At 39.6% G+C, this 15,090-nt stretch overlaps 1 protein-coding gene across 2 annotated transcripts in view; it reads right to left on the bottom strand.

The window, feature by feature from the left end:
* The window catches only part of HPS3 (HPS3 biogenesis of lysosomal organelles complex 2 subunit 1), a 39,305-nt gene that overhangs the window by 9,000 nt on the left and 15,215 nt on the right, over positions 1-15,090 (bottom strand). For both annotated transcript variants that reach the window (XM_021685986.2, XM_044915224.1), the window contains 9 exons: positions 13,635-13,716; positions 10,174-10,328; positions 8,030-8,138; positions 5,942-6,123; positions 4,902-5,082; positions 3,761-3,994; positions 2,313-2,498; positions 1,782-1,970; positions 250-357 (listed from right to left, as the gene is read on the bottom strand). In XM_021685986.2, coding sequence (XP_021541661.1) covers positions 250-357; positions 1,782-1,970; positions 2,313-2,498; positions 3,761-3,994; positions 4,902-5,082; positions 5,942-6,123; positions 8,030-8,138; positions 10,174-10,328; positions 13,635-13,716 — 1,426 coding nt within the window. The remainder of the gene's footprint in view (positions 1-249; positions 358-1,781; positions 1,971-2,312; positions 2,499-3,760; positions 3,995-4,901; positions 5,083-5,941; positions 6,124-8,029; positions 8,139-10,173; positions 10,329-13,634; positions 13,717-15,090) is intronic.

Genomic DNA, 15,090 nt, shown 5'->3' on the forward strand with positions numbered 1-15,090 from the left:
GCAGGCAACAAAACCAGCCTTGGGGGGGGGGAAGCCGGGAACGGGAGCCGCCCACCTTCCTCTCTGCAGTTTCAGGCAGAGGCGGGAATGTCCTCCAGAGCTCCTGAGTATGCCTAACTGTGGATTTTATCCTCCCCCCCCAAAAGTATACACTCTAGATTAACAGGACACCTAAGGTTTTACCAAATTTAAATCTGATACTATATTGTAATATGCATATTCGTAAAAAAAGGAGGCATTTTTATTTACCTGTAATTTTGAAAGGTCTTCTGTATAACTTTTATCCGCTAAGGAATCGGATGATATTAAGACATTAACCCATGGACAGATTAAGCCATAATGACTACAGGCATTAATCTAAAATGTAAAAGAAATTTATCATAAACAAAATACAACAAAACAAGATTCTCTTCATCCATTCCAAAAAGAAAAAGCAATTGCTAATCTTCTGCCTTGTCACAGAGTTAGGTATCCACTTTCCTGGGAACGGGAACAGAAGTCTTTTAGAATATATTCCCCTGGAAAAGTCTCAGCCTTGCTGCTTCTCACTGAATAAAACTGCACCAAAAATGGGGGGAAATGCACTAAATATTTCCTTATATATTTTTAAAATTTTTTATTTATTTTTTTAAGATTTTATTTATTTGAGAGACAGAGAGAGAGCACACACAGGAGCGAAGAGGGGAGGGGCAGAGGGAGAGAGACAAGCCAACTGACTCCAGACTCCCCACTGAGCACAGAGCCCAACAGGGGGCTCAATCCCAGGACCCTGAGATCGTGACCTGAGCCAAAGTCAGATGTTTAACTGACTGAGCCACCCAAGTGCCCCAATAGTTCCTTACATTTTAAATTTTAAAATATTCCTAAGAAACATTTTGTAGTGAAAAAAGCAATACTGCTTTTAAGCTAATTTTACTCAAAAAAATTTAACAGTAATATTGGAATTTTTATTTCTACTACTTTCCTTGTTAGACAAAATCTCTTCCATAAGTTCTCAAGACAATTCCCATAAAGCCCCCTTATTCAAGAAGTCGGCAACTTTTCCAGTGAACCCACATTAGGCGTGGCATCCACGACAGGCATAAAGGGCTAGAGGGAGAAGGGGACAGGAAGTGGTAAAGCAGAGTTGTTAGGGCTCCTGTAAGGGCTACAGAATAGCTCTTGTGTGAGCAGCTGACAGGAAATGAGACAGTAAGGAAGTCTCCCTCCCACAAGCCTTCTGCAGTTCCTCTCCTACCAAGGAGTCTGCAAATGTGTCTTGTGTTCTACTTTGGAACTATCCCCTGAGGGAGTGCAGACATGTTTTGGGGGAAAGCCCCTCCTCTATGCTTTGTCTATTGAGGTACCACTGCAAGTAAGTAATATAGGAGCAGTAGGGGGCAGTCCTTACAAAACAAAATTATTTAAAATGCAAGAAACTTTACTCATGGACAAGATTTAAGTGTACTTTTCATTCCTGCTTATAACATATCTGGTAATATAAATTAGGTTTGATTCTAAGCCATTAAAAATCACAAGGTAGGAGCACCTGGGTGGCTCAGTCGTAAAGTGTCTGCCTTCGGCTCAGGTCATGATCCCAGGGTCCTGGGATCGAGTCCCACATCGGGCTCCCTGCTCGGCGGGAAGCCTGCTTCTCCCTCTCCCACTCCCCCTGCTTGTGTTCCCTCTCTCGCTGTTTCTCTGTCAAATAAATAAAAATCTTTAAAAAAAAAAATCACAAGGTACACTACTATAATGTGTAGTGTACAAGTTTAATTTAATATATTATTCTATTCTCTCACCAGATCCTCTGATGTTCGCAATGGTATGGTGTCAGGGGGCTGCCTCTTGGATAATCTCCAGATGTACTGCGATGTGAGCTTAAAAAAGAGTTCCTGGAGAACCACATCTGGAAGACCTGCTATGAGCTGAGCTTCCCAAAGGTCTACCAAGAGCTGAGGAATGATATCTTCGTCCTTACCACAAAGCACCTTGAAAACAGTGAAACAAGCCCCCATATCCCAGATAAATATATTATCGATCAAGTTATAGCTAGTCTGAGTAGCACTCCATCATGTGGGTCATGCTTTAATAATTTATCATTAGCATTCATGCCATGGCAAAGTAGATTGAGATATTTGAACAGAAAACAGATTCTAGATTGCATGAGTGGAATTTTTCTAGATACATCCTTTTAATGTGTACTTTTATAAATTTGTCACGTGTCTTTTTTTTCAATAAACAAATGAAAACTCAGTCTCTTATTCTGCTTCTTGTCACCCCACCAATTTTATCAGCCTACCCAGAACCATTGCATTTTTAAAGTGACAAACCTTAAAGAAGGAATCTGCTTCTTCAATTCCAATTTTGTTGTTCTTCTGTAAGCCCAGAACTGAAGCCACAAGCAGTCCAGGTTGAGTGTCCTTCAAGTGTGCTGCAAGCTCAGTTGGAACAATCTGTCCCTTCCTCTGTTGAATCAATAGTCGAGGTTCCAGAATGAAGCCACATACCAATTTCATCTTCAGATAAACAAGAAATTTAGGATCAAAATGTACATTGCATTCATCTTGAAAATACATGCCAGTGCATTCAAGGTTCATGGGTAAACTATTAATACTCAATCTCAATTTTTCTTTAACTACAAAGTTCTCACTCTAAGAGGGACATCATTGTTAACTGTCTTTGAAGAAGTTATTAATATTTAATTAAGCATCAGGATATCCTGTTTTTGTAGAGAGCTTTATATTTAAGTCTACTTGTTTAAAAATAACATACTATAAGAATATAAAAAGAATATATCTTTAAGAAAATTCATCTTTCTAAAACTGTACTCTTCAAGGCAAAGGAGACCTCAATGTTGACTCGCTCTCTTCATCTAACAAAACATGTCATTTGTACAATTATAAAACACTTCTGCTCTCTTGTTTTAGAAACTAACGTCATACTGTGGGCATTTGACCACAGGCAACAAAACAACAGAATAGGAGCACAGGATCAGAAGCCATATTGCCTGCTCCAAACCCTGGCTCGAACACTCACCAGCTATGTGATCTTGGACAACTCATTTATCCTCTTTGTCTTAGTTCCTTCATCTTTATAACAGGTATAATAAAAGCATCTAACTTATAACATTGTTGCAAGAATTAAGTAAGATAGCATATATAAGGGGCTTAGAATAGACCTGGGACATAATAGGTGCTCAATTAACATTACCTTTTAATTTCCTCCCCTAATGATTAACATCTTTGGTTCATGACTCTAAATGGGCTCTCTTCGAAAGAAAAGCTACCTTTTCTTTGATATATCATTCAAATACTAATCTTCTATAACGTAATTTGTGATTTTCCCAAGTGCAGGCCATTTCCTCCACTACTAGACTCCTAAGGCTCATGGTTAACATCCCACTTGCTGTACTTGAACACACATCACTCTGTTCTGTTTCAGTGGACATACCATATCCCTCATGCTAGATCAGCCTGTCAGCTCAGGACAGAGCCTATATATTCTTTAGTACCAAGTACTGTGCTCTAAAAGTACCTGACGCAAAGTTGAGAGGTCGTTGGATACCCATTGCTACCACTGGTCATTCTTATTTCTTTTTCATTTACCAGATCCAAAGCCCAAACACTCCCACTTTGGGTCACTTCTTTTCTAACATTAAGTCTATTTTCCTTTATGACTAAGAAGAAATGAACTAGACAGAAGCCAAAAGAAAGCTAAACAATGTAGGACTACCAGGTCCTGTTTCAGCCTGCTGCTAATGCCAGGCAGGGCACCGTACCTCTGGATGGCTTTTCATTTCATTTCTGTGCATGTCAAGATCTCCCATTTTCAGAGCCATTGCTGCTTTGGTCAATGTCACTAAGATCGATGAAAACCCAGAAGTATCCAGCTTGCTTAGGTAGCTCATGGCAGTTAAAGGATTAATATTCTTCATAGAAGGACTACAGAGAATATGCGGCAGTTGCTTTGGCTCAGCCACGTGGAACATCTGGACCACTTTTGCTGCTAATTCCTTTAGTGAACATGAATAAGAAATAAAAGGCTGGTTAACCAGCAGAAAGCAACAAAATCAGCAAAAACGAAAAAAAGAGATATAAAAGATATAAACTTCCAAATGAGACAAAATTATAAGTATGACGTTTTAGATTAAAAAAGACAGCGTTCACGGTGATAATGTGGGAGACCTGAGATGAGCTGAAGTGATCTCTTTGCTGAGGTATAATGAGGAAAAAGCAGCGAAAATATGTACCGAGTCGTGGCTAGCATTTCTAATTTTAACAAGAGTTCAAAAGAAGAAATTAAAGATTTGATTAAATTACACTTAAAAGTCCATTTAAAAATTACAGCTTAGTACAAGATATACTTAATGAGGTATTGTATACAAAAAAATTTCATTTCTCTCAAAACCTTAAAACATTTGGTCTCCCAATGTCCAGCTTTGCATATTTGCACTCAATTCTTTTTAAAAATACATGAGGGGCTAAAAATAAGTCTTAGTAATGTCTCAAGGTCGCTGGGTCAGGATTTCATAAGTGAAGCTTTGGGCACTTGGAATTTGGGAGAACTAGGGTTGTGCAAAGGGCTGCAGACAAGAAGGAAGGGAAGGCCCTGGGGTGTGTGTCGTTCTTCTAAAGATATGCTCCTGTCACACTGGGCAGGTCACTCAACCACAATGGACCACAGTCCTCCATCTATATAATGAGAAAGTAGGAGAAGGTGATTATAAGTTATTTTCCAAGCTATAATTCTAGGATTATTAATGAAGAAAAGGACACATTCATTACCTTTTTAGGAAAAGAAGAAAATAATTCCAAAGAAAAATATCTGGAACCTGACTTCTAAAACAGTATCGCATAAAATAAATTGCTAACATGAAAAGTTAAGAAGGTTGATATAAGTAAGTAGAAAACTATATTAACTTCACTTAATTCTTCATCCAGGTTTTCATAAAGTGAATGATTAATGTAAAAGATTAATCCCCTCTCGTATTTCTGTGATCCATCCTCTAGTACCCAGTCTGCTCGGGTTAGAACTTCAGCCATAGACAAACCAGACATCTTATAGTATGGCAAGGCGAGGTGGGAATGCTGGGTGTCAAGCCTAAAGAGAAGGAAGTAAAAAAACCTCAAATTTGTCATTTTTAAGCCTGGATGCCTAACACATTTGATAATAAAACAGATAATGCTTTCCGGATGACATAAATCTCAAAATACTCTTCTACTGCCATTAGCAGTTGGAACAAGTTCTAAGTTTTATTCTGTAAAGTCATTCTAATTAATACAGTTTCTTTTTGTCTGCTCATAATAAAAATAGAAAAATAATTCATTAAGTGAATTTTAGGATTTTTAAAGTGGCTCTAAAATAATGGTGTTGATAGGCACGAAAAGTCTGTTTTATTAATTTATAATCATTCCCGTGGGTCGAGTAAGCCTTTGAAATAATCATACACAAAAAAATCTATAAAGACCATCTCTAAAAGTAAAACCACTGTTCATCCCAGTCCTTTTCTGAAATCATAAAAGCACTGACTACTAAGATTAAAATCACAGACCATCCAAATGGTATCTCTCTCTGAAGGCTAACAGGCAATAAACTAGTAATAACAGCTGTCTCTGGGATTTTCATGGTCATGAGCAGGCCCAGAAGGCCTGAAAGAAATTTAATTCCTAAATTAAGTGGAAGGAAACTCATGAACTGGAGATTCATTGTTCATCTAATAAATTGTAACTCCTTTTGAAGGCAGGAAACAGTCATGTTCATCTTTGTGACTCTAAGCTTAGCACAGTACCTGGCACACAGTATGTGCTCAACAAATGCTGACGGAATAAATGAATAAATGAATCTCCTCCCCTCATTCATTCCCCCATTCATCAGGTAGCTACCAGAGATGGAAAAGCTAGTACCTACACCCAAATCTCAAGATGGCTTCTCTAACAAGTTTCCAAGAAGCATCACCAACCTGCTGTAGCAGTCTCCAAGGTGCCCACAGCTTTCTTTAAATGCTTCCAAAAGCTCTGCTTTTTCTCCAGGTTCCAACTGATTGGCATCCATCAAGGCAGCCCTCACTAACAGATGAGCCTCACTAAGAAGGTGGATGCAGCTCTGGGTTTTTGCAGTCTTGTAGGTATTACTGTAGTCTACCTGAAACAAAAAAGGCCAACAGCTAACATTGCTGCAGAAAAACACCCAAAAGTTTCCTGGTTCTTAAGACTATCTATGTATTTTGTTAGTAGAGTTCATATTTAAACACATTAAATCCTAAAAAACTAAAAAGTGGTTATTTACCATTCTGATAGGGCCTAGCTGAGGTGTTCTTTTCCCCCACAATCCATGAGCCAGCTTAATACATACGTGATTGTGAACATCCCCTTGTTAAACAGTGCTAATCACTAGAGAAGGTACAAATAACATTGTAATACTAATAACACTGTTAACTTAGCAATAATTTGTTCATAGTTCAATAAGGCTAACAAACATATGTGAAACAGTTAACTTTTTTCAGTTCTATGATTTAAATCTTAAATTCAGACTGAGTATGCTTCCTTTATTGTAGTTTCAGTCAGTAAATTTAGGTTCTACTTGGCCTATTTCTATAACCTACAGTGGGCTTATTAAAATTATCACTAGGTAATCTGAGCCCATCAGTATTTTCAGATTCCAGCAAGCAAATCATCTAGATGAAGTTTTAAGACTTTCAATTAAGCAAGATTAAAAGGACAGGGCAAAGCCAATATAATTATCAGCATTAAAATGCCAGGGACAAATCAGGCAAAACTTTGACCTGATGATCAAAATTAACATCACCAATGAGGGGCACAGATATTATGTGCCTCCTGATGTAACACCCTGAGAAAGACACAACGTTACCTATGTAATGTCCTGGCTGAGAATGAGCATACATAACCTGAATCTAAACAAGAAGAAAATAAATAATAAAAAATTTAAAAAGGTGGAGGGGCAAAAATTTATTTTCAAAAATGTCTATGCCATAAAAAATAAAGGCTATGAAGTTATTCTGGATTAAAGGAGGCCAAAGAGACGTGATAATTAAATGCCCTATCTGATGTTAGACTGGCCCCTGTACTGGAGAAGGGAGATACTAGTACGTCATAATTGAGTCAACTGCAACATTGGAATATGTGTCCTGTTAAATTTATTAAGCATTTGACGGTACTTCAGTGATAACTGAATAAGTGATAAACAAATACCCGGATTCTTAGGAAACATACAGTGAAGTATTTAGGGGCATTAGGCTCTGATGCATGCAAATTACCTTCCAATGGATCGTGGTGTGTGGGCGGGGGGAGGGGGGGGGGGGGGGGGGGGGGGGGGGGGGGGGGGGCGGGGGGGGGGGTAGTGTGTGTGTGTGTGTGTATGTGTGTGTGTGTTTAGAAAGTGCAAAAGCACAAAAAAGAGAGAGAAAGAGAGAAGCAAAAGGGGTAAAATGTTGACTATGGGTGAATCTGTGTGGAGAATATACATACAGAGTTTTATTTCTACTATTCTTATCCTTGCAACTTCTCTGTAAGTTTTAAATTATTTCAAATAAAAGAGTTAAAAAAAATTGCGAGTAATGAGTTGGCAGCTGTCACTCTTAAAAAAGGAAGAAGGGTGCCCCCCTCTGGGCCACTACCCAACAGATAATGCTGCAGGTGCAAAGGTCCTAAGACAATCAACTAATATTTCAAAGAGTGAGATGGGGATAAATGATCTAAGATTTCTTTCAGCTCCATTTCCTGGTTCTCTTTGCTAGGGTTCAAAGTAAAGGTCAAAGGCTATTTATGCTTAGACTGGTTAATCGATCCTCTTTGGAGGGTGGGTATGAATAAGGAAGTCTTATTTTAGTGAAGGGGATTTCTACGGGCTCCTCAAATGTCAGGAGCTGTGAAAACAAGAAGGTGACTAAAGATCCACACTCTACTGCCAGACGGAGCTTGAAAGTTGGTTGGCTGTGGCACTCTGAATGTGTGATGATTAGAATCAATATCGGGGCATTGCTTTGACTCTAAATTTCTACAAATAAGAATTGGAAGTCTGAAAGGAGTACCATTTCTTTGTACAGTTGCACTGGTGAGATCGTATCCACAATATACAAATTCCACCCAGCCTCAGCTACAGGAGGTGTTTTAAGCTTACCACTGGTTCCTTTTCTAGAACTAAAAGCAAAACAAAAGATAAGAATTACAGGATAAGACACAGACTTAATAAATGGCAATCTTAAATGGTAAATATTGGATACCTAAAAAGATTTATGCAATCATTTTCATTTAGTATTTTCTTCAGTGATTAGCTGTACAGTGGATTTTTATACAACATTAGTTCACAATGCTACATAGGCCTACAGCATTTAAAATTCGACAGCTCTCATGTACTGACAAACCAATTGCTTCCAATTTACTCCACAAGAATTCTTAAACGGGCAAAATGCTCAAAGAACAGGCAAGACCCCTCAAAAGGAAGAAAGACTTGGCTGTGAGAGTGTCTGTGCCCAGTATCTCTCTTGCACATGGCCTTCAGGAGTCCAGCACGCCTATGTTACCAATCTAAGCAGAAGCTGCAACAGAACACGAGGCAAAACACTCAGGGCTGCTGGGAAAGCGCGCAAGACATATATAACCATGGGTTCAAGCACTCTCTTTTCTCTTGCTTTCACTATGTGATGCATTTTCTTTAGTATACAATCTTTTTAAAATGTAGACCTCTGACCAAAGAAACTTTCAAATAGGTTAGGATTTTTTTTTAAATCACTTAAAAATAGAATTTTTTAAAATGTGCAATTACAAAAAAATGTCAATAATTTGCAAGATTGCAAATTGTTCTTCCTCTTGCCAGAAAGCTTTCAGAATCAGTCAGTCTCAGACCATCCCGTGCACGCTCTGAGTGACCAGTTACCCAAATCAACCTCTGATTATTCCTGTTGGTGGGACAAAGCACAGGCACAAAAAATTTGAAAAAGCAAAAACTTATGTTAAAAATAAAAACCGGTTTGACTAGAAATACAGCTCTTCCTTGACTTACGATGAGCCTACCTCCCAATAAACCCATGAAAAATTGGAAATACCATAAATCAGATACACCTAACCTCCCAAACATCAGAGCTTAGCCTAGCCTACCTTAAACTTGCTCAGAACACTTACAGTAGCAATCATCTAACACAAAGCCTATTTTATAATAAAGTGTTGAATATCTGATGTAATTTATTGAATACTGTACAGAGTGAAAAACAGAATGACTGTATGGGTACAGTATGGATGTAAATGTATTGGTTGTTCACCCTCATGATCACGTGGCTGCCACTGTGTAGCATCACCAAAAAATACCATACCACATGTGATATGACAAATTCAAAATCCGAAATACAGTTTCTAGTGAATGGGTACTGCCTTCAACACCATTGTAAAATCGAAAACTTGTAAGTCAAACTAACATAAGTATGGGACCATCTGTACACTATCTGCTTCTCTTCCCCCAGACGGATTTCTTTCCTGATTAAATTATTCATAGGAGAACATACAAATCATCATCATCATCATCATCATCATCATCGTTTAATTCCTACTCATAAGTTCACAGAACAAAAAATGTTGAACAGAAGCATAACTAGTCTGGCACTAAGTGTTCTATTCCAAACAATGTAGAAGCAGAAAATCCAAGAGTCACCCAGAGATTAGTGTTATCAAAATGCAATTTTATTTTAAGATCGATCAGCACATATCTATATATCATGAATGTGCTTTAAGGTAAGAAATGCATTATTAATTTCTTTTGAATTGAAATACCAGAAAATAATAATTGGATAAAAATGTAACCACTGAAAGGTCAAAGAAAAAAAGAAAAAAGTAGTAAAGAGCCTTGTAGTTTGGATTAGCATTAGAGGCTCTGTCTTTCCTATTAATTACACTGAAGAGCATGTCCTTTAACTTATCTAAAATTACACAGATTTTTATTGGAACTACTTTATAATCCACTTTCTTCTAAAATTCCAAGGTTAATATAAAGGATAGTATGGAGACCACTAGAACTTTCTTTTCCTTCTCTGGAAAAAAAAAAAAAAACATAGACAAACCATCTAATCATTCAAAGTTTTGTCTTGATTTTTAAAAAGATAAACTACGACACACACAAAATATACCAGTAACAGTTCTTTCCAGAAACATTGGAAGGAATGTGTGGAAGTGTGGGGATGCTTACAGAAGCCTCTTGGGTGATTCTCTTCTCTCTGGAATGGCCTCAGGGTCTGCCTTGGTCAAAAGTATCAGGTGGTTTTTAAAGTGACAAATGGATTTCAAGCCTATGAAAAGCTGTATTCTTAAAGCACAGACATCCATACTGACAGGTGGGCAAGCCTAGTAAAGGAAAAATCACAAATTTAACCAAGGAATAAATGTACATGAACTTTAACCTTCAAAAACCAGTCTGTTTATTTGTCCTGCTCCCCTGTCCACCCCCCTCCAAAAAAACAATCTGAATTCCTAATCTTATCAGAGCAGGAGGTCTTCCTGTCTTAAAGTTATGTTACCAACTACCTGTTACATATGTGCCTGCCGAAGAGCTACTCAGTATTTGCTGACTGAGTGAATGCAGATAGCAGGTGCTCTTGAGCCCCTGGCAGCTGTGGGAACTCCTGTGTGGCTTAGAGAGTGGCTCTCGGAGCACACCTGTGGGCTGGTAACCTGCACCTAGAGAAATCCCCACTAACAATCGGCTGACTCAGGAATATAGCCCAATGTGGTTTCTAGGAAAAATCAGACACTATAAAAGGTCATTCTATGGCACAGAGAGAACATAAATGGTTTCTTAGTGGATGGGTGTACAGGGAAGAGAAATGCTTGCATGTTCAGATGGCCCCTGACTGTTAGCTCCTTGGGTGGAAACATTGCCTGGAATGGATGACCGGCTGGGTGTGTCAGGTAAAGGGGAGGAAATCCTGGCCCAGGAGCCAGGCTCCTGTCCCTGTAAGAGCATTAATCAAGTAGAATGGATAAGGTAGAGAAGTAGAGAAGGGCTGTTTCTGAGAGAGAGAAGAGCTGTTTCTGAGAGCTCACAAAATGATGCTGTCAGGCCTCTCTTCCATTAACACTATTTGGGTTCTGAAGTTATCTTCATTGTCCTTTTGTACAAAGAGATTGGGGCAACATCATCTATTTTTTTCATTCCTAAGAATAGATAAGATGGTCTTAGCTAGTGCTGAGGAGCCAGAATCTCAGAGGAAAGGGAGGTAAGATGTACACTTTGGGCCACATTCTGAGGTTGTGAAATCTTTCTCAGATGCCATGGCTCCCAAAGTCTGAGTTGGCAAGAGGGCTAAACGTGTGCTGGTTCAGGTGGTATCTAGGATTTCAGAATGGTAGAGTCCCAGGAAAGGGGGAGCCATGAAGTGTGATCATCACTGTCCTTCCCTTTGCCACCTTCAGGAGGACTGGCCTCAAGGGCAGCATCCCCCACCAGCTAGCTGCCCATCTCTCTTCTTATCTGCCTTCCTCTCTTCCTTGTTCCTTCCCTCTGGTTTTAGGAGACTCTGAGAAGACCTACAACATGATTTAATTTCAAATGCAGCTTGAACCTACCTCAATCTATTATGTACCCCTCACTCCCGCATCACCACCTATGTAAGCCTATGTCTTTCTGAGGTTTGAAAAACAGAAAAAAAAAAGCAAAGCAAGGTGTGGGGAGAATGAGAGAAGGACAAAAAATCTGTTGGCTTTCCATTTTTACTAGGGAAATAACCTTTATTTCTAAAATACGCTCTTGAAAATCTATGTATGGGGGCGCCTGGGTGGCTCAGTCGTTAGGTGTCTGCCTTCGGCTCAGGTCAGGATCCCAGCATCCTGGGATCGAGCCCCACATCAGGCTCCCTGCTCCGAGGGAAGCCTGCTTCTCCCTCTCCCACTCCCACTGCTTATGTTCCCTCTCTCACTGTGTCTCTCTCTGTCAAATAAATAAATAAAATGTTAAAATAAAAAAAAAAGAAAGAAAAGGCTATATGTGTATCTTAAACACAGATAGAAAGGCATGGGGAAGCTGTAAGTCAGGTTTCTTCAGAGGCTGAAGGTAGGCAGTATGCCTGGTCAGCAACAGAAAGCTACAGGCAGGCCATTGCATGAAAGAGTTACTGAGAACTCAGATCACGGAAAACGCTATCACATGTCACAATTTGGGTGACGGTGATAGTGGAAGAGGACTTCAGACACATTAAGCACTACAAAGTGCTGGCTTATTAACATAACCATCAGCAGTGAACACTTACTTTTCCAGGAAAAGGTGTTCTAGGTGCTAGACAGACATAAACTAACTTATAAAATATAGGCCATCATGGGGCGCCTGGGTGGCTCAGTCAGTTAAGTGTCTGCTTTTGGCTCAGGTCATGATCCCAGGGCCCTGGGATCGAGCCCCACTTCTCCCTCTCTCTCTCTGCCTCTGCCCCTGATCACGTGCTCTCTCTCTCTCACTCACTGTCTCTCAAATAAATATTTACAAAAAAATATATAGGCCATCATAATTTGGGAGTTTCCTGCTGCATGTAGCTTTGTAACAAACATCCATTCAAGTAGTTTATACCTGAGAAGTGGAATAGCATATGATGAATATCACACAAAGAATCAGTATATTTCTGAGAACAGAAATTCAAGATCAGAAAATATAGAATTTCATCATAAAACTGCCTATGGTTATTTTGTGGTCAAGAGCTTTTCAGAGAATAAGCATATTACTTCCCACTGAAAATGAGGTTAATAACCTACCACATCCATTAACTCTTAGATTAAGACTACAGAAATACATTATAGACATATCTGATAAAACAAAACAAAAAAATATAAATAAATCATTTTCATGCACTTGTGTTCTTGAACACACCGATTTCTGTATGGCTTTGTTAATAGCTATATGCAAGTGCCACCAGTATTTCCATTAAAAAAGAATAAAATTGTAGTATACTATAATTGTAAAGTACTCTCTCTGAAGTTACACTACACATATTCTTTTTTTTTTTCAAAGATTTTATTTATTTATTTATTTGACAGAGAGAGACACAGCAAGAGAGGGAACACAAGCAGGGGGAGTGGGAGAGGGAGAAGCAGGCCTCCTGCCGAGCAGGGAGCCCGATGCGGTGCTCGATCCCAGGACCCTGGGATCATGACCTGAGCTGAAGGCAGACGCTTAATGACTGAGCCACCCAGGCGCCCTACACATATTCTTTTTTTTAAGATTTTTTTATTTATTCATCAGAGAGAGCAAGAGCACCAGTAGGAGGGAGGGTTAGAGGGAGAGGGAGAAGCAGACTCCCCACTGAGCAGGGAGCCCGATGCGGGGCTCGATCCCAGGACCCCAGGATCATGACCTGAGCCAAACACAGATGCTTAACGACAGAGCCACCCAGGCCACCCTACACTACACATATTCTTTACCAAATTGTAAAAACTACGCACTACACCTAAATTCTGAGTGAAATGTTTTCAAAGTAATCTTAAAAATTGTCATCTAAACCATGAATCACAGGATGTTTACTATTTTACATCCAAAAGTTCTATTTTGAGAAATAAGATCTTAAGACCTTTAATGTTCACCAACTTAGACCCAAGAGCAAATCTGCAAGCATTCATGTATCCCTTTCTGAGCTTAAGATTTTGTTGTCATCATAAACCAGTTCTAACCTTCAGGGTGGTGTCCACGTATGGGTCTTCCTCACGAGCTGCCGCCGCACTGCACCGCACTGTGAAACACTGTAGGTTGTTGCTAAGGAAGAGGAGAGACACCACTGAGCAAAGCAGAGGCCAATAACCAACATGCCCATAGCGGGGAGGATTTCACAGAGGCAAACAGCAATGGTGGGGAGGGAAGACTCAAGTATTTGTCAAATGCTGATGATTAGTCTGCTTCTTAACAAGGAGAGCACCTCAGAATCCCCGTGGCGTGTTTGTAAAAATATACAACCGGTCCCCACCTCACCCATACTGAATCATAACCTTTAAGAGCTGAATCTAGACATGTATATTTCTGCAAAGCTCCATGTGTGGCTCTGCTGTACACTCCTAGTTAAGAACCATGGGTCTGGGTCAATATCTCACAGACAAAATGATGTTCCTAGGATCTGGCCAAGGTACAAAGAGGTGATCATCAAGGCCAAGATTAGAACCCAAGTTTCCTACTATCTCTATCCCACTCATCTCAGGATGTAATTGAGCCTAGATTATGCTGGACAACACACTTAGATTATGCAAACACATATCCAATGGTAGAACAGAAAATTACAGACTATCTGAAGGAATCTTGAGAATTATCTACTCCAGAAGCTTGTTTTAAAGATGAGGGCATGGAAGTCTTATGACTGGTCTAAGACATCTCTGGAGGATGGAGCCAAATTAGATCCTAGGTCTTCTTACTCCTCACACTCTTCTGGCTCTTTACACAACCCCAGGCTGCTTCTGCACTGTAAAATGACCTAGAGACCCCACAGTCAGTGCACAATGGAGGCTGGTGACTAGTGGATAAGTCAACACTCCAACACTGACATTAAAAACAGTTAACTTACAAAACCCATCTTGTAGTGGATTCACAGGAATAAATAATTTTTATTTTTTTCCCACAGGAATAATTTTTAAAAACAAATGAAAAAGCAGGAGAATTAAAAATGAACTATGTTGAAATAAAGCAAACCTAGCATTGATCTTATAATAGAAGAAATAGTTCTTGGGGCACCTGGGTGGCTCAGTCAGTTAAGAACCTGCCTTCAGCTCAGGTCATGATCCCAGGACACTGGGATTAAGCCCTCTCGTCAGGCTCCCTGCTCAGCAGGGAGCCTGCTTTTCCCTCTCCCTCCGCCCCTCCCCTCACTTGTGCATGCACTCTCGTGCTCTCTCTCAAATAAATAAATAAATAAAATATTTTTTTAAAATAGGAGAAATACTTCTTTATAAGGAAGGCATTCTGACATTTTCACAGTTGGGAGATTTTGCACAATGTAGGGTAAGAGGTATCACTCAGGGCATTCTCCCTCTGTTTTGTGAGGCTTCCACTGCAGCCTCAGCCCATTGCTATCTGTCAATTTCCACAAGTCCATTTCCACAAATGACCTCTGGAATCGTGATAATCGCTGGAACAGTAGCACCA

This window comes from Neomonachus schauinslandi, chromosome 1 (assembly GCF_002201575.2).
Source record: "Neomonachus schauinslandi chromosome 1, ASM220157v2, whole genome shotgun sequence".
NCBI classification, from domain to species: Eukaryota; Metazoa; Chordata; class Mammalia; order Carnivora; family Phocidae; genus Neomonachus; species Neomonachus schauinslandi.